The sequence below is a fragment of the Syngnathus floridae genome, chromosome 15 (genome assembly GCF_059516105.1).
Source record: "Syngnathus floridae isolate MCC-2025c chromosome 15, RoL_Sflo_1.0, whole genome shotgun sequence".
Lineage (NCBI taxonomy): Eukaryota > Metazoa > Chordata > Actinopteri > Syngnathiformes > Syngnathidae > Syngnathus > Syngnathus floridae.
In genome coordinates, this window is record NC_142427.1 from 9,148,079 (window position 1) to 9,167,036 (window position 18,958).

The 18,958-nt window shown below is 44.0% G+C and overlaps 1 protein-coding gene across 5 annotated transcripts; it reads left to right on the plus strand.

The window, feature by feature from the left end:
• The first annotated feature begins 556 nt into the window (after nt 1-556).
• Nucleotides 557-18,761, plus strand: mtmr4 (myotubularin related protein 4). Of its 5 annotated transcripts, none has more exons than XM_088398950.1 (19): nt 557-668; nt 2,801-2,884; nt 8,219-8,308; nt 10,052-10,168; nt 11,055-11,137; nt 11,219-11,385; nt 11,463-11,559; nt 11,878-11,991; nt 12,054-12,253; nt 12,335-12,460; nt 13,136-13,247; nt 13,738-13,933; nt 14,009-14,194; nt 14,309-14,479; nt 14,626-14,780; nt 14,950-16,360; nt 16,439-16,549; nt 16,647-16,735; nt 17,021-18,761. In XM_088398950.1, the coding sequence occupies exons 2-19, from the start codon at nt 2,882-2,884 to the stop codon at nt 17,196-17,198; spliced, it is 3,606 nt and encodes a 1,201-aa protein (XP_088255076.1). In that variant the 5' UTR covers nt 557-668; nt 2,801-2,881; the 3' UTR covers nt 17,199-18,761. The 5 variants fall into 5 exon arrangements, with proteins under 5 accessions (XP_088255076.1, XP_088255078.1, XP_088255077.1 ...); XM_088398952.1 differs by lacking the exon at nt 557-668 and adding an exon at nt 728-787; XM_088398951.1 differs by lacking the exon at nt 557-668 and adding an exon at nt 1,489-1,632.
• The last annotated feature ends 197 nt before the right edge of the window (nt 18,762-18,958 follow it).

Sequence of the window (18,958 nt, forward strand, 5' to 3'; positions counted from 1 at the left end):
GCGTCTCAGGATAAAAATGTCACTGGAGTAAATCATTCATAACTTGGTTGATGTGTCGTGGTTGCTTACTGGGTAGTGGGGAATATTCTAGGTCAATTCCCGTCTGTAACCGATAGGCCAACCAACAAAAATAACACTCCATGCGGCATGCCCATGACAGAGGCCATACATCATCATTGTCTCAATTACTGTGACATAACTGTATCTGGGTTGTACTTCTTTCATAAATGCTGCAGCGTGCCATCTTTTCTGTTTTTATGTTTGATAGCAAATAAATAAAAAAAAAAAACCCATGTGATTATGTTTTATGCATTTATATTCGTTGTTCTAGTTAACACCCGATCACGTTTTGGACAGCCTATACTATTCGTGTTCGTGCCTGAGTTGAAATACGGCGTCGTGTACGTGTGTCCCGTGTCTGCCGCGCTGTGATTTTCTATTGGTGGGTGCAAGGCTTATATTGAGAGCTGATTGGCTCTGCTGTGGGTGTGTATGAGCCACAAGGTTTAGTATTGTCGATTATCATTGGCTATCACGAACATTCAATCGCAATTGGGCTATAAGATCTAGTTTTCGTTCTCACAATTGGTCGCCTGGGCTGTCATCGCACAAGAATGCGGAAGTCGTGTAGCTACTGAGTCACCGTCGTGTCAGCTGATTCCCGTGGAGTAAGTAACTTGATTTAACTTTTATCATATGGAACTTGGCAATAAACTATGCATGCGTGACGTTTTGTGGGGTTTCGGTATGTGCTTGGAGACACGAGTGAAGAGGCGCTTTGAATTTTGTGAGTGCCGAACCATTAAAATACACAATCCTAGTCAACTAGTACTCCGGGCCGGTAACTAGCTTGATATGCTAACGTTTGCAAACAGCCCACCTCAGTCATTTACTTTTACCTTGCCTTGTTATCGAGTTTCGTTCTGAATCATTTATGAAATATGCTTTCACTTTCTCTTGACTAGTCTATAAACTTCTTAGCGATTTGTACACGTTCACACCTGTTGTTTGTCAGTAGTGGTGAGAAAAGCACCTGGTTAGTGACGTGCTGTCTTACGGGAATTTGCTACAGTATTGTTTAGTCTAAATTTAGTAACATAATTAAAAAGAAGCTCCATAACCCTAATTTATTAATTGCGTTTGACTTGTTCAAGTATTTTTTTTTTTAATTACCTAAATGATTAGAAAATGCTGCTTTCATCTGTCACATTTGTTGGGAGGAGAAAGTTGAATGGCATAAAAATTGTGGCTTCAATTTGAGGCTAAGTGAATTTTGCATTCAAATAATTGCCTGTTACTTTTCGTGGTCCACTTACAATTGAGGCCTTTCCTGTTAGTCACTGAGTCATAAGTTGAAGTGAGTTGAATGCTCAGTAGGATTGCCTCTCTCACATTGGTAAATCTGGCACCGAAAAAGTGGGAGGGAGACCAGAGTAACTACTCCACCACACAAGGAGAGGAGGGAGGTGTGTCATGGCTTGTATGACACCCAGTGTGTGTGTGTGTGCATGAAAGTGTGTGTTTGGGCGATTGCAAAAACAGCTCCTTTGCAAGGCATTGCGCTTATAACTCCGACTATTTAAGATTTCCGCAAATATATTCAGGACGTGAGGATTCTGCACTTTGCCGGGGGTAAGAAGTTTTGATTGAGTTTTGGCATGTTGGTGAAGGAGTTTACTTCTTTTTTTTCCCCCTCTCCGTGTGTAAAAGGGGGTGTGTCTGAGGGGAGAAGCTTAGGGAAGTGAGACAACTCTGTACTCTGAAAAAATGTCGGGTTTAAAGTTGTCCTTGTGCTCCTCGGTGTGTTGTTTCGACATAACATTGAGGTCAAGGCTCAATGAATTAAAGTCTGTATGTTATGTCTGGTAGACCTCGATGCAATTAACCTTGCCAATATAAAATCCCTTAATTCATGTTTGAAGAAATATTCTTAATGTCAAGTGTTAAGATTAAAAAAAAAAACGCCACTGTTAACATTTTTCACCCTCAAGTTTAAAATTCAAAGGAGACCTTTAAATAGGTAACTGGATCTTTGGAGTGCTTTATTACTGAATCGACTTAATTTACTCTGTGAAGGCGTCGATGTACTTTTTTAGAGTTAACTTCTGCCTCCACAAGTTAAATTGCTTTCACGTGCCATAGGAGACGGCCAAACACTGTTTACATTGTGCTTGATTGCTAGGTGAGATCTGTTTGTTGCAAAAAAATATGTGATGGAGCTTCAATGTCAAGGGTTTGTGATTTTTTTTTTCCAGGGATATTCTCTCAGGAGAATAGTCTTCAAATTTTTGAATTGTTTGACTTGCTTTCAATCAACCCGCTTATTTTTGTCAGATTGCCCAAACCTCTCACTTTCAAGGGCACTGTAACAGCTCACAATTCTCCGAAACTATCCAGAGATTAAAATGATTAGAAGGACAATTTGTGTGTTGGGTGTGGAAGTGGAATCGTGGAATTTATTCCCTTGGCTGCGGTCTTTAACAGGCATTAACCTGTATATCTCTCTGCAGAACTGAATGTTCTGTCTTTACGTGAACTAATGAATGCTTGAAGATTCCAGCTACTCTAACCACAATGTCTCGTGAATTATTTTATGAAGTGCTTGCCTGGTTTTTTTTGTCTCCAGCATGCTGTACTTTAGACCAGGGAAGGGCTACTTTTCAAGCTAGCTCCTTTGCAATTGCATGCACACGACTCACTCATCCACCCACACAAACCTCTTTCCACACACACACACACACACACACACACTATGTCAAAGTTGATTTTTTTTTTTTTTTTTTCTTCCCTATGTTGGCAGGAGTTGTCAGTGGCAAGGCCAAGCCCAGTAGACAGGAGGGAGAGGGTGGGACGAGGAACACCCACGCCTACTGTCTTCAGCATGGTAAGCCAATAAGACGGGTGCTGCGGGTGTTTGTTCCAAATGCCTCTTTGCGTTTGTTTTCTACACATGGAAAAAAATATTTAAAACTCCGGGACACGCTGCCCTCAAACAGGAAGACGCACAACGCTCTCACACGCCCAAACAAAATGGACTCCTCGGGATGTTAACCTTTTACAAAAATGGTCCAATGCACATTTTCCAGTTCAAGGATTATTTTAGCCAGGTTAGTTTACATAATGTCGTGGAGACCAAAGTTTCTTGAGTTGCTGAAAAGGCATCTTCATAAAAAGCCACGGTGGTTGCTCTTTCTCAGCCACTACTTCGAAAGAGAGCGAATGATAACCAGATCAGGCACGAATTATTTAAAAAAAAAAAAAAAAGAGACTCCTAGGCACAGCTTTTATTCAGCACAAAAGGGAAGTGCGGGAGGGAGGATACGTGTCCCAAAGTTCCGGTCAAATGGGTGGATAGAATGCAAATGTGGCCGGCCGCCCAGTGCTTTGCTTTTATGGGGCACACAATCACGCCGTTGGTTTAATTGACGGCGTGTCTGATGAGCAAATAATGGGCCCGCCCAGGCATGTAAATGCGAGAGCACAGACCTTTTTTTTCGTTTGTCCGGGGGCTTAGTCATGTCCTGACATTCCGTTTGATACATCGCAACGCAACAATTGCGTCTCGATACAACACAAGCCTTTTTTATGAAAAGTGTGAGATCCATGAACGACTGTATTGTGACACTTGTCTTGGGTCGTGTTCTTTCAGGTGGGATTAGAAGACATTTTGCTCCGTTGGTAATAGGATCCATTTAATCCAGTCTTGTGAAGCAGCGATTAATTGCTTTCTGGCTTTCAGTGTTCTCACCAAAACAATAAGGGAAGGATTGAGTCCATATTGTTTTCCACTCGTGCTGCCGGATAGTGCCAGCGTGGAAGTTGGGAACAATGGTGTAATGTTATCCTGCCTCACTTAGCAGGGTAGACTACTGTGGATGGTTTGTTTTGCTGGTCTACATGAGTCGCCTATATGTTTGTTGACCCATAGTTCATTCTCGGTCATTGAACTTCTCTTTAAACATTTCCTTAGTTTTTGCGTAATCCATCTGACAGGCAACGTATCCCGACATAACCTTGGTTGAGGTAATTGTAAATACCTGGAATTGTCCTTCCAGTTGATAAATTGAACAGTGTTTTTTTTGGATAAATTGAACAGGGTTTTTTTTTTTAATTTATTTATTATCCTTGAATGCTTTACTTGAGCTTGGGTCAATTTACATTTTATTCTTCTACACCAATTTCATTTATTATACAGGTTAATTTCATGTCGTATCTCGCTTCCGTTTTTGCAGGTACACCTATTGTACAGATATGTTGCATAATGTGAGGTCATCCAGTCAATGGCGGCCGGATGTCACGACTGCCCGTGAAGCCATAGGGTGGTGACGGATGAGGGTGCGGGTGTTCCCCTCGTGTTATACGGGGACACAATATTCTGACCTTCACAATGGGAAGCAATTGACTGTACGTGTCAGACACATTCCTAGCTAGGGAACTGGATGATGTGGCGTTTGTAGAATGCTGTGTCACTGGAACTCTCCGCATTGTCACTTTCCTCAGCAACTCCTCCCCCCTGTCCTATCCACCGCAATGTATTTTTTTTTTCCTCCCCCCCCAATCACGTGCTATCAAATGATATGCTATTGTCCAACCAGGGTGCTCTATTTATGACGATGGGTTTATCCTTTTTTTATTTTACTGACAGCTGTGTGCTTCATCATCAAGGCAGCATGTCTGCATAGGAGCGATTTTCCCTCTGCGCCCGGCACGAGTGTACCTTGCCTCGTTGCTGAGGGAGCGGCGTATTTATGAGATGTCGGTGAAGGGTGAACAAGGAGGGAGTGGGGGAGGAGTACCGAGATGAGAGGAGAAATGCGAGCGTGTGAATATGAGCGAGGGATGTGGATGCTAATGCAGAGGGCGGAGCTTGCGTGGCGTCTCCCCTCTGCTTGAACATCTCTCACTCTTCATCCACTTACTACAGCACGGGGTGCATCTATCCGCAGTCATCTTTTGTACCCCCCACCCAAGTCGTGTGACCCAGTGGACTGCTTGCCCCCCCCTTTTTTTGTATCTTTACGGACTATCGGGCCGCTTTCTCGGCTGTGCAGCAGATGTCGTTTTGACACATGGCTTTTGGGGGGTGTGGTGTAGTGCGGTGAATCCCCCGATTTTTAAGATCGGCGACCCCGGCGTGTTGTCCCGCAGCCTTAAGAAGCGGTGAATTAGGCGGGGAAGCTGAAGGGGAAGATAACCGGAGGGGGGGCGAGGCGACGAGAAGAATGATGGTGCCGGCTCCTCGTGCTGTGGTCGTGCTGCTCCTCCATAGGCTGCGTGTCATCCGAGCACAGCTCCACGTCACCTCGACATGAGCGTTGCAGGAAGGGCGTCCTGCTCCATGCTCAATTGCTTTGTAAGTCGAAATGCTTTTTATTTCTCGACTGCTTCTTTATTTATTTTTTTAAATACATTCATGACTTTGCTTTTTAATGGTTGTGCCTCACCCTAACTTGCTAGTTGGGCCTGCCTGTCTGCCAGTCACTGAGGGGTGGTGATGCTTGATACACGTGAGCGCTGCAGTTATTAAGTAAGCAATGTAGATGGAGTCTACAAGTGTCTTGTGATAATGAAAAAGCTGCTAATGTTAATTAAAGTCACCGCGTTGTGTGTCGGAGCTGGCCGCTCGCCGATCCCGATTGGATGTCAAGAGGCCGGTGGTTAAAATGCGTGTGGCTCAAATGAAACGTGTTGCTCGCTCGGCCAGAGTGCCCATGTGTGCGTTCACTGCGGTACGGGAGGCGAGTTTCGAGTGTCGGGATATGCTCTTAGTGACAATGACTGATACGGAACAGGTGGTTCACTTAGTTTGCATCTTTGGTCCTGGTTTTCTTGCTAATCCCTTTAGTCACCTACTTTGTTTATTTCACATCTAGAGGGCAAATATTCCGGAGAATTTGACTAACTGCCTATTATTCAAACTATGAGTGAGCATTTTGTTGTCTTTAGGAGCGGTTGCTTTCCTTCCCCCACATTCTGGGCTCTGCTCCCGCAAGGAGAAGGTGCCGGAGTCGCAAGGCTCAGCCTCCACCCTCCTCTCACTTGCACGTGGCATGACTAAAACCGGCTCATTTCTGCAAAGGCTAAAGTCAGGCTGGCTAAAGTGGACTTAAGTCATTCTAATTTCAAAATAGAGTCGGATTATAAGGTTAAGAAATGGTTTCCGAAGTTAAACTGTTGCTACCGTTTCAAAAAAATGATCAGTGATATTCGTGAAATGAATTTTTCTGTGTGCAAAAGCAACAAAACATTTAAGTCCAACTCGGAGGTCATTGAGCATCGATGCTAATTTTCCTCATATTGTAGAAAATGATTTAAAATCAGGAATATAACAGTATGTTTAATAATGCTCAACATTCACCCAAATAAATGGCGAGAAGAAATTATGGAACATGTTAAATGCTTCAGTTGGCACACATGGGCGGCCATTTCATTTCACAATTTTGAAATGCTTTTCAATCGTCTGCGCTTCCGCTGAGTCATCAGTTCTTCTTCCGCGTCACTGGCTGCGTAATTTATTGTCCATGCCCTTCTAAATAGATGAGCGCTCTGCCTCGTACTCTCATGAAATTACAATGTAGCGTATTGCTCTCATCGTCATCACTGATATAAAAATATAAAACGCTCCCCCCTCTCCTCTCCATAATAAACTTTTAGGTCCAAAAGAGTAACTAAAGATTCTTCATTGAGTTGAATGATCATTTTCTTTTTGCTTATGGACACCGGCTAATTAAGGCAGTCCAAAGTATGTTTATTTTTTTTTTTAACGACAATAGTTTGTTGTGTCATACTTTTTTAATTCCCCTCTCTCCTGTTTCCCTACTTCTGACATATTTCAAGTTATGAGTCTGTAATTGGGCAGAACCTTCAGTACACTGTGGCCTATGAAATATTTAGATAGCGAGAGAAGGGATGGGCAGCGAAGGTCCATTTGGGAAGATTTGTCATGCTCTGTCCTTGTTCTTGACCTATTAATGTAGTCTGCAACATGGCCTGGCTCTTCTTGAGAAACTGGTGGTCTGATATAACTTTTTATGACCTAATTTCGTATATATTAATTTTTTAACCTTCGTCTGCACTGTTATTTATGAGCAGAGCAGCACAGGTTGCATATTGTACGTGTTGACATCAGACGGTGGATCTCTAATCTGCTCACAAAGCCTCAATCAGATTTAGTCATCTTTTGAGTGAGGAGGGAGTTTTTTTTTTTTTTTTCTTCAACATGCTTTAACATCAAGCAATTGCTGTTGCCATGACAACCAGCGACTTATTCTTGGAGCCTGTGCAGGATTTTTTTGTTTGTTTCTGCATGTCCCTCTGCTACCTTTTTGTCTTGCATGGATTATTATTTTTTTATTTATTTTGGGTTCTTTTTTTTATGAATTGTTGGTATGTTAATCTTTACGCTGTGTCAGACCTAGTTGCAATTTATCACTCTTATCAGACGATCAAAACGTGGAATGTACTCAGCTATGGCGTTAATATTTGAAGAGACTCCGGCACTTGCATTTGTACTCTGACTACGGTTGGGGAGGGTTTGCAGGCTGAAGGCAATGACGAGGCAAAAAAAAAACTTGTGCTCAAGCCAGCTGTGCTCCATATTTGGGAGATACTGATGTCTCTCTTTTTTTTTTTTTTTTTTAATATCATACTGAGGCACCTTGCCTCTGACTTTGTTGTTCTCTATAAGTGATGACACTAAAGGTTTCAGCGTCAAGACTCATTGTTTTCATTTAACTGTGTCACCGCAACATCTGTTATATTTAATGTTCCCTTTTAAGCCCGACGCTAGAGAAAAAACAAAACCATGCATATTGCCAAGATACTATGTTCCGATACAATTCTAAGATTTAAGCATGATTAAGTGTTACAACTTTAGAATCAACAAGGATTGTCAGGAGTCGATAGATGATACATCAAAAATCCTGACTGTCTAATGGAGCCTGAGAGTGCAGTACCTTTTTGTTCACTGTTTTATATTGAATTTTCACTCAATGTTTGTCTGTGGGGCAGTAAGTGCGCTATTGTGAAATTTTCTGTCTGGCATATATTCCACAAAGGCCAAGCCTGGTAATAGATTAACATTATTTGATTTATACTAGCAGTGCTTTAACCAACGACTCTTATGCTCCATTTGTATTCCGATATATTTATCTTTACAATTATTATTTGCAAGACTTCCAAGTCTATTTAAGTGATAACACGATCTGTTTATTGATAGGGTGAAGAGGGGCCTCCCAGTCTGGAGTACATTAAGGCCAAGGATCTATTCCCCCAGAAGGAGCTGGTGAAGGAGGATGAAAGTCTTCAGGTAAATGACACAATGTTTAAGCCAACCCTTGACAAACACCGCTTTAAGTTCAGTTTACTCGGTAAACACTTTTAGCTACATTCCAGCGCACGCATCATCATTCCTGCCTCTGCAGAAAGAGCCTTAAGTAGAAGTCAAAAAAATTTAATTGCAGATTAATGACATAAATGCTGTTAGCCCATAGGCAAGTCGACTTAGCATTTCAAAACATGCTTTTGAATCAATAGCATTAGCTTGTGCTAAATTAGCCTTGCTCATATTATCATTTGCACCCGTTTACCTGAGTTAATGTGATTTGATAGCAACCCATTTTCTCCAATGGGTCGGTTAGTCGATCATTAAGGTGCACTCAGTTGTTGCGCTGTAGTTCTCCTTTTTTTAAAGGGCACATTAATCACACGTCTAGTTTTTGCCCGCAGGTGGTTGTTGCACACACGCGGCGGGACATGCTACAACACGGAGATAGGCCGGAGATTACCAGAAAGATGATCAGTGAGAAAGATCTGCTACAGTAACAGATTGCAAATGTTTTATATCGGTCTCATTTTCCGGGAAGTTACTCCTACGATAGTTTTCTCGCCGGCAATCCCCCACCACTAAATTTATCGTTTAACACACTCCGCTGCTTTCTCGGCTGTGATGCAGCTGTGTGTGCATACTTGCACGTTCTCATTGGCCAGCTTCCTCAACCGGAAGTCACGACTCACAAGTCGGCCATTATTCATGAGCCACTCACTCCGGCTCTCCCTCCCGCTCTCGCTCTCTCACTCGTGCTTATATTCGCACTCTTTCTTTTTTTTCTTTTTTCAAGATTACTTCTGCTGTCCTGTGGAGGACATGTGACACTATCTTCTACTGAACTCGCAGGCGCTCAGTGACTCATGCATCTACTTTTGGAGTGCAGCTGGTTTAACGCTGTCAGGCTGTGCAACATGTTAACACAACAGGACATCTTTGTGTGTCTTTTGCAGAGTAGCACGTGACAGAAACCCCCGCGTTGTCATTTCTGCTGGTGTCGATGCTTCATTCGAAATTGGATAAATCTCTGAATTGAATTTAATCTATACTTTTGGGTCTGCCGGCCGACTGCTTCCATTTGGCCGTGTCAGCATGCAGTGTAGCATTTGTTCCAATTCCCAGGTCAAGATGTGTCCACAGGATAAACGTAACCGCAGATGTGGTGACAGTTTGATACACGACACTGACCAATCACATTTGAGTCAACAATTCTGGTTCAAAGTTGAATCCAAACTCCTTTTTATTGTGACCCGTGCCGTGAAGCAGTTAGCTGAAGTTCCAAGTGATCTTGATGTTCTGATATTTTTTGCCGGTAATCCCCATCTGCTCTCCTGCATGTCGTCTTTGTCATGCATCAGCGGGTCCTCCCCTGCGTGACTCGCCATCGCATGCTAACGCGGGGCAAGCTAATGCGGTCTCGCAACCTGCCAAACGGCGGGACGGGGCTTGCGGTCGGTCGCTTGACGATGGAGGACATGTTAGTGCTGGACAGCTGATCGTGCAGATGTGATGGGGAGAAAGAGGCCAGACAAAATGGCCGAATAATCAAGCGATAAATTGTCAGATTAAACAGTGGTGGCGCAATAATGAATTGTACCACTACGTTTTTATTACTCTTGACAGAACTTTTTTTTTTATATGTAATTAAATGAATAAAACCTGCTTAGAGTTGGAAAAAGTACTTTGTTACTGTTGGTGTTAATACTAATTTGTTGTCTTTTCCAGGTCCCCTTCCCAGTTCTTCAGGGGGAAGGGGTAGAATATCTTGGCCATGCAGATGAGGCGGTCATTGCCATTTCGAACTACAGACTCCACATCAAGTTCAAGGAGTCCGTCATCAATGTAAGTCCACCTCGGACATTTACAAAAGAATTCACGAATAGATCAACCATCGAATGTGTAGTTTGAAGTCTTTTGGGGGACTAAATAATTTCAATGGGTGTCAAAAATGAGTTTTTGCTATTTGCCGACACAAACAAATCCCCAGCGCATTTTTAGAACAGATGTGACAAAGAAAAATCAGATGCTTCCAATGTCCCTCATACTGACTTAATTCCAACAATCCACAACCTCTTCCCCACACTCCCATTCACAGGTTATCCTCATTCTTTCAAGCTGTTTTGTTGCCCTTTGCTCCCGTCCATGTTTGTCTTTCCCCTCCATGATTTCAATATGGCAAGGTCATGTGGTCACGTAGCGCACTGCGTGATCGCCTCTTGTTATCTGACATCCTTTTCAACTCATATTTTTTCTTTCCCCTTTTTAACTTGTCATTCCTTATTTTCTCCCTGGTTTTAATTAATTTTCCATTTCCTCTTGTCTTGTGTCCTCCTTCTCTGTGTGCTCCATGTTGTCGCTGTGCTTTAGACCTACCCAGATGTGGACAATGAAATATCTGTGAGTACTACCTCATGCTGAAACGCCCCCAGGTTGCCATGGAAGTGGCACGTTATCCGTGCAAAGACACATTGCATCTTGTATCCCATATAAAACAACGACATGCTATCGTTTCCTGCTGTAGTAAGTTCAGACAGATTTGGGACAACATGGCCACCTTCCAGTTGTTATTTAAAAGTCATTCCTGTGGGCAAAGTCAGGTTTATAGTTGCTGCTTTAGTGGTGAAGGCCTTGAAAGTGCGATGGAAAAAGGCTTTGCTTGAATCGGATTCAGTTTGCTAACATTCTAGCTGGCAGCTCATTGCACATTGCTCTTTGTCTCCCCCTACAGGTGCCCCTCAGACTGATCGAGAGCGTGGAGAGCAGAGATATGGCCCAGCTGCACATCATCTGCAAAGACTCCAAAGTTGTTAGGTAAAAAAATAGTTAGTTAATATTAATGATGGAGAGTAAACATTTTCTGGAATCTTTTTTTTTTTTTTTTATGAATCATAGATGCCACTTTACAACATTCAAGCAGTGTCAGGAGTGGGTGAAACGTCTGAGCAGGGCAATAGCTCACCCGGCACGCCTCGAAGACCTCTTTGCACTGGCTTATCATGCTTGGTGTCTGGGAGGCAGTGCTGATGATGAGGACCAGCATGTTCATCTGTGTCGGCCAGGTCTGTCCAAATATGCACACATATTTTTATTTTTTCTTTCCCCCACCTTAATGTTTCCTTGTTCTATTTGTCTACAGGCGATCATGTGCGTCAGAGAATGGAGATGGAGGTTAAACGGATGGGCTTTGACACGCAAAACATCTGGAGGGTGTCATCCATAAATTGCAACTATAAGTAGGTCACGTGTTGGACTATAAAGGTGTACTATTTTGCACATGCATCAATGCTCACACGAGGAACCTGCGTGTTAATTAAACAAGTCACAGCATGCTGAGGCGCATAACTTGGCACAGTATTTTTTTTTGTATCGCTCAGTCTTCCCTCCACTTTCGACACTTGCCTATAAAAATGGGATAAATACAACTTATTGGCAACAAAAATATATTAATGAAAATGCATCTTTTGTTGTTTTTGCTGTTTGACACAGTGACTAACCAGTAAAGCTACCTTGCTGTAAAAAGAATAATAATAAATTGCATTTTGTGTCTTCAGACTGTGCTCCAGTTACCCACAGAAGCTTCTGGTTCCAATATGGATCACTGACAAAGAGCTTGAGAGTGTGGCTTCATTCAGATCCTGGAAGAGGATTCCCGTGGTGGTCTACAGGTCAGCTTCTTAATTTGCATTTTTAAGGACCTTGAGCTCACGACTCTGATCATGATTTCCAGACACCAGAAGAATGGGGCAGTGATTGCACGCTGCAGCCAACCTGAAATCAGCTGGTGGGGTTGGCGAAACCCGGATGATGAGTACCTGGTGACATCCATTGCCAAAGCGTGTCAAATGGACACAGGAGCCAAGGGTACCTGTGGTGCACCTTCTTGCCAGCAACGTGGAGAAGCTCCCGACTCATCCGACAGTGATTTTGGTATTATCTGCCAACCCAGCGTCATTTTACTAGAAAGCAAACTTTGTAATAATACAAGTCGTGTCCATCTTGTTTCATAAGACTCCTCACTGACGGGTAGCTCGGGCTGTGATGACACCGTACCGCAGAAGCTTCTGATTCTGGATGCTCGCTCTTACACTGCTGCAGTGGCCAACCGTGCCAAAGGTGGAGGCTGTGAGTGCGAAGGTGAGTAGTGCCCATTGTCAAAACGGAGACATGTAGATATTCAGGTGGACGCTTAGAAATCAAATTTTATTTTTATTTCTCATTTGAAACATAATCACTAAGTGTCAAACTTTGACCGTTAAATATATAGCAATTGTTGAAAGTATACTTTTGGCTAGCGGACTATTCAAGTCATTAATTAATTTACAAGCTCTTATATTGTTTATTTGCTGCAAATAACATCCCACTGTAACCAGCCAATTTAAACAAAGAAGAATGTAAACAAACTGCAACAATTGAGTCATCCAGAAATTCCTGTTTTTCTCTGAATAAGTTTATTACAAAAAGGCAAAGAGAAAGTTTGTTTGGAGTTCTTCCCTACGGGGCCATTGTCACACAATACTGGCAAGTGTTTTTTTTTTTTTTTGGGTCAACAATTTAATGGATTGTCATTACAGTAGCCAGTTTTGACATTTACAGTCTGTATCCTGCACTGCGGTTGTGTTACTGAAACAGGAGGGTGACAAAGTTTTTTTTGTGTGCCATTGTGCAGTCCAAAAATATAAAATAATACAGAAAAAATACAAATCATACATGCCACTGTTAAGTTTCTGGAATATCAGACTTGTCGTTGTTCGAATCTTGAGTGTTTTATAACAATACACAGAAATCATGTGTGACATTGTTTGTGTTTAGAATATTACCCGAACTGCGAGGTGATGTTTATGGGAATGGCTAACATCCACGCCATCCGGAACAGTTTTCAGGCCCTGAGGACAGTCTGCAGTCAGATACCCGATCCAGGAAAGTAAGTTGATCCGTTTGACCTTTTTCCTCTGAGTATCTTGGTGTCCCCCTCCCTCCCTCCCTCCCTCCCTCCCCCTCGTTAATGCGTTCACCCCCAAGAGGTGGAGAAGCTGCCCGGCATCCAGTCTCATACCTGCTGAGTGGGCCAGCTGGCTGTCTGGTTACTGAGACATTGGAGTCATGTGTTTCTGTTTACCACGGTGTTTACATGAACGTTTGTTTTTGTCTGCGGCCGTGTGTACGTGCGTCTGTGATGTCACATTGTAAAGGATGTTGAGATTCTTTAGGTGTCAAGTGATGCGGAGGGGCTTCCAAAAGACTTGTTTGTTGCACATGGACTTGGGAAAGCTTTTGAGATATTATGCTTTTTTTTTTTATTAGTAAAATTTGATTTGTATTTTTTTTATTCATGGAATAATTAGAAAAATGTCTAATTGTTTTTACAACGAATACTTACATTTGAATGAACCTTCTCTCCTTTTTCCACCTAGCTGGCTTTCAGCTTTGGAGAGCACCCGCTGGCTGCAGCACCTGTCCGTAATGTTGAAGGCGGCCACTCTGGTGTGTTCCTCCTTGGAGCGAGAAGGTCGCCCCGTCCTTGTGCACTGTTCAGACGGATGGGACCGTACACCCCAGATTGTTGCCCTGGCCAAGATCATGTTGGATCCCTACTACAGAACACTCGAGGTGAGATCATCTGCTGAGTTTACTTTTCTCTTTTGAAATCGAATTTCTTTGCACAACCATGGAATGAATCCACAGGGTTTCCAGTTACTTGTGGAGACTGACTGGCTGGACTACGGTCACAAGTTTGGAGACCGCTGTGGCCACCAGGAGAACGCCGATGATGTTAGCGAGCAGTGTCCCGTCTTTCTGCAGTGGCTTGACTGCGTTCACCAGCTGCTCAAACAGTTCCCCTGCCTCTTTGAGTTCAATGAGGCCTTCTTGGTGGGTGTTCGTCATCTGCCATTTTATGCCACAGACTTGCTTTGGGATTTTTAGAGAAGATATGCGCAATCATGCCATTGTGCAATTCTTGAGTCTATTTCTTCTCATGTGCAGGTCAAGTTGGTGCAACATACGTACTCATGTCTATATGGTACTTTCTTGTGTAACAACGCTCGTGAGAGGGAGGCGAGGAACATTTACAAACGCACCTGCTCAGTCTGGTCCTTGCTACGCACAGGGAACAAGAACTTTCAGAACTTCCTCTACATCCCCAGTCATGATATGGTCAGTTTTTACAATTTTTGTGAGATTTATCTTTGAGCTAAATACCACAACCTTTCTGTAAGCAGTTTCTCCCGTTCTATGCTGCCCCCTACTGGTTGTATGTTATATTTAGTATTGTGGCTTATTTCTCACTCTTTGACTGCAAGGTGCTGCAGCCTGTCTGCCACACACGCGCATTACACCTGTGGACAGCCGTCTACCTCCCCACATCTTCTCCTTGCACAGCCGTGGACGACTCGATGGAGCTCTACTTGTCTCCGAGTGTCACGGGGGATGAACTTGCCTCCCGTTCCCTTGACAGGTACGTTTTGATGCTTCTGTTAGATTCAATGTTGTTATATGCACACTTTTCCTTCACCCCAATTTGTGCTAAATCAATTTTTATTATTTTTTATTAAATATAAAACAGTCAAATGAAGAACCACAAATATGATATTAATGACCTCCCTTTGTATTATGTCCACTTCTAGACTTACCAAGACCCGCTCCATGGACAATCTTCTGTCATCTTTTGAGAATGGGGCGCCCCTAACTCGGACATCCAGTGACCCCAATCTTAATAAGCACTGCCAGGAGGATCGCCCGGCTTTGGAGGCCGCACCCACCCTTGAGAGTCCATCTATCGACTGCTCGGATGAGATCGCACCTGACGACGGTGATGAGAACCTTCCACAACTGGGTCCTACCCAGCCATCAGATGGCTCCAGTGCTGAATGTGTGGAGGACACACCAAAGGAACCGTGTCTCACCACTCAGCCGCTGCCTTCCCTACCTCTTCCTCCTGCTCCCTTAACTTGTGATATCCAGGCTCACACTCCACTCCTTGCTCCTGTCCTACAGCAAGCTTCACCACACACAACCCCCCATCTTCCAACACCTCAACTGGAGGCTGAGAGCCCATGTAAGACTGCTGAGAGCACCACACTGCCCACTCCTCTATCAGAGCCGTGCTTTACGCTGAGCCACGAGGCCGTACCACCTGCAGCTACCCTACACCTTGATAGCCCGGAAAGTTGCCTCATGGAGTCGGCTGACCTCATGGCTCTGAAGCTTCTCACGCCACAGATTCCCTTGGAGGACTCCACTGAGACTCTTATAGATCAAGGAGAACTTTCTCACACCTTGGCGCATCAGCAAAGCCACGGTCCTACTCTCAGTCATTTCACCGATGAGGAGGAGGAGGAGCAGGTGGTGCTGCCGCCACCGCCGCCGCTCAAAGAGCATGTGATAGATCATGTCAAGGGAAGAGATCAAACGTTATCTGCTGCAGCATCTGCAATGGACTCCTTCCAAGGAGCCTCTCAGCATCTCATCTCCCAGAGTCCGCTGTCGGACATGTCCCTCATGGGCCCCCATTGGGAGAGCATTCAGGGCCTAATGCAGTCCGCCTGCAGCAGCACCAGCCACTATGGCAGCCGCTCTCCACAAGCCTACCAGAGCCGCCGGCTGGCCTACAAGCTTCTGCGCTCGCAAGGCATCTCCCTCGCTAGCGGTTCCCAGTGCTGCCGCAAGGAGGCGCTCTGTTGCCCCAGCAGCCCCGTGCAACCCGGATGTCCGTCTGCGGCAAGGAGCCTAGCGGGCTTCACCAGCCTGAACGCACCCGCCATGAACATCTGCTCGGTGGCGTCCCACCAGCTTCCAGCCGCATCCCCGTCCGTCTGCAGCTCACCCGTCCCGCCCCAAACTCCGGCCTACCTAGACGACGACGGGCTGCCGGTGCCCATGGACGCCGTGCAGCAAAGGCTGCGTCAGATCGAGGCGGGCTACAAACAAGAAGTGGAGGTCTTGCGGCAGCAGGTCCGACAGCTGCGGATGAGACTCGAGAGCAAACAATACAGCACCCCGCCCTCCGAGCCCGACGTGGACTACGAGGATGATATTGTAAGTTTGCTTTCTCTTCTTCTCACTCGATCCACGTTTGCCAGCCTTTCTTAACCTCCTTCTTCTCTCGCTTTTTAGACATGTTTAAGGGAGTCGGACAACAGTCCCGAGGAAGACTCTCTATCTACCCAGAGTGAAGACCGACTGTCTGAGGGCAGCTGGGATCGAGTGGAGAGCAAGGACACCGAGGTCAGCATCTGTTTCAATTCTCACTTTCATTTCTCCTCCACCTCACCTTCTCACTCTAATGGGGCACCTCTAATGATGGAAATGTATGCACGTGTAGGTCACGAGGTGGGTGCCTGACCACATGGCCTCTCATTGTTTCAACTGTGACTGTGAGTTCTGGATAGCCAAGCGGCGTCACCACTGCAGGTGGGACTTCACGAGTTTTCCTTTCACACAAGCGCACAAAAAATGATCTTATCAACAAAAAAATGCTAATCTCTATATGTTCGCTGATAAAATCTGTGGTGTGGTTTCCTTTTTTGTTTCGATTGTTTTCATTCAGTATGGGAAGAAATGACCCTGCCTAATGCCTGTAACTTTGGTCTTAATACATTGAAGGTTTATTATATTTGCGGTTTTATTATTCACCTATGCAAATAAAAGCAGCTGATTTATTTTATTATTTTTTTTTTTTTTGTCCTTTCTCTGTAGGAACTGCGGTAATGTGTTCTGTAAAGACTGTTGTCATCTGAAGCTGCCAATCCCAGACCAGCAGCTGTACGACCCGGTGCTGGTTTGCAACACCTGCCACGACCAGCTCCTGGAATCCAGAACCCGCGAGATCCGCAGCCAGCAGTTCAAAAAGGCCATCGCCACAGCCTCAAGTTGAGCAAAAGGGTCTCCTGTTGGGTCATGGTCCTTCTTTGAACTCACGAGGTGTCGCCCCCCCCCCACAACCTGCTGTGGATCTTGGTTGAGGTGATGAGCTGTCTGAAAAATAGGGGTGCACTGTGGTGGCAGGAAGGGCGGGGGAATGCCCCAGGATAAAGTCCTGGACAGAACATATTTCGGCTTTTAGCACGGCAACACTCTGTAGTGGTACCCCCCCCCCCAACCCCCCCTTTTTTTGAGCCCACCTTAAATACCCAACACCTGCACTCTCCATATAGTCATACTTGAGAGGGACAATCGATCGGTGACTCCAAACCTTTACCTGATCTACTGGAGGCTTTCAGCTGGGAAAGAAAAGAATCGCTGCTATTGTATTTAAAAGTCTAATTTTGTATTCTTATTTTGTGCACCTCTAAATGTCGTCGTGTATCGAAGGGAATCTCGCGACCAAACTCGGGCGAAAAGAAAGGGAGAGATCTGCTGTCGACTTTGCCATCGTAACTTGGAATGTAAATCCCGTGCATTTTGGTGGGTCCTATTCGTGTTTTCCGATTTAAGTGGCAATCCGAGGTCTTCAGCGATTGCTCCCGCAGCTACATTTTGGTGTTGGAAAACTCCGCGGGAGACACACGTATGTTGTTGGTATGTGAAACGCGGTGTGTGTGTGTTTTGGGACACGGCATGTTTCGATAAAAATCATTGAGGGTATTTCTGGGAAACGACTGAGAATTTTCCGACAAGGTCTGCGTTACCTCTGACTGAACGCCCCCCCCTCAAAAAAAAAAAATCTCATTGTCCTCCTGATTGGCACTTAAAGGAAGAAAGACTGAATTGATTGACAGTTCTTTTTCCGCAACAGGGGAGGGCAGCCATAGTACTTACTTGTTTGTGTCTACTGGGTGTTCAATGGTGCCATACTTTTTTTTTTTTTTTTGTCCCCCCTCAATGTTTTTCTTTTCATAGATGGCAGCAGTTTACTATTTGACTCCTCCTATGTGTTGATGGTACAAATGTTTAGCTGCTAAAGTTTAACATAGATCTAATGATTTCACTGGATGATCAAATGTCACTAAATTAGCCGACCTAATAATTTAGGTTGTTTTTTTTCAGACGCCGTTAACATCTCTTTTTAGAGGAAGCTCTGAAGTGTAACATAGTGATATCTGATCCATGGTGGCGGCAAGTACCAGTCTTTTAATTGATGAGTAACTGTTGTAAAGAATTGCACTGTAAAAGTAAATTCCCATTGGCAAAGATAAAAAAAAATTATATGATGGATTTGTTTCCCAGCTTGTTTATTTTTGGAAAAAAAAAAAAATACAATACGGTGTCTACAAGGATGAGACTCGGCTGCACGTCACCAGAAAGATGCAAACGGTATATAACGTATCATCTATCTACAGGAAGTACATCAATATGGTCATGTGTGCTTCAGTCTCGTGATTTCACTGCAGGCTTCTACGATTTAAAGACTTCACAAAGGTTCCATTTCTGATGGATAATGGGTGACTAAAGACAAACAATAAATACAATGCCTGTAATAAATATGACAGTGTATGTAGTGATGTCTCAGCTGTCTTGTTTATATTTATCAATGCAAATACACAGGAGTTGTATCAAAAACTGCATTACTAAGTTAATAGTACACAGTATAGTTAATTAAAATGGTGTATGATTGCTCTTCATTACTCATGCTAAAAATTTTTTCAAGTTTTGAGCATAATTTTTAGTAAGATAAACCACCATCATGAAATTAAT

What these genes read in the sequence shown, in the direction of transcription:
- mtmr4 (XM_088398949.1), top strand. Translation starts at nt 5,309, where the DNA reads ATGAGCGTTGCAGGAAGGGCGTCCTGCTCCATGCTCAATTGCTTT. An exon ending in TGGAGGCTGTGAGTGCGAAG is followed by an intron (nt 12,461 to 13,135) that starts GTGAGTAGTGCC and finishes GTTTGTGTTTAG; the next exon opens with AATATTACCCGAACTGCGAG. An exon ending in TGGACTACGAGGATGATATT is followed by an intron (nt 16,361 to 16,438) that starts GTAAGTTTGCTT and finishes CTCGCTTTTTAG; the next exon opens with ACATGTTTAAGGGAGTCGGA.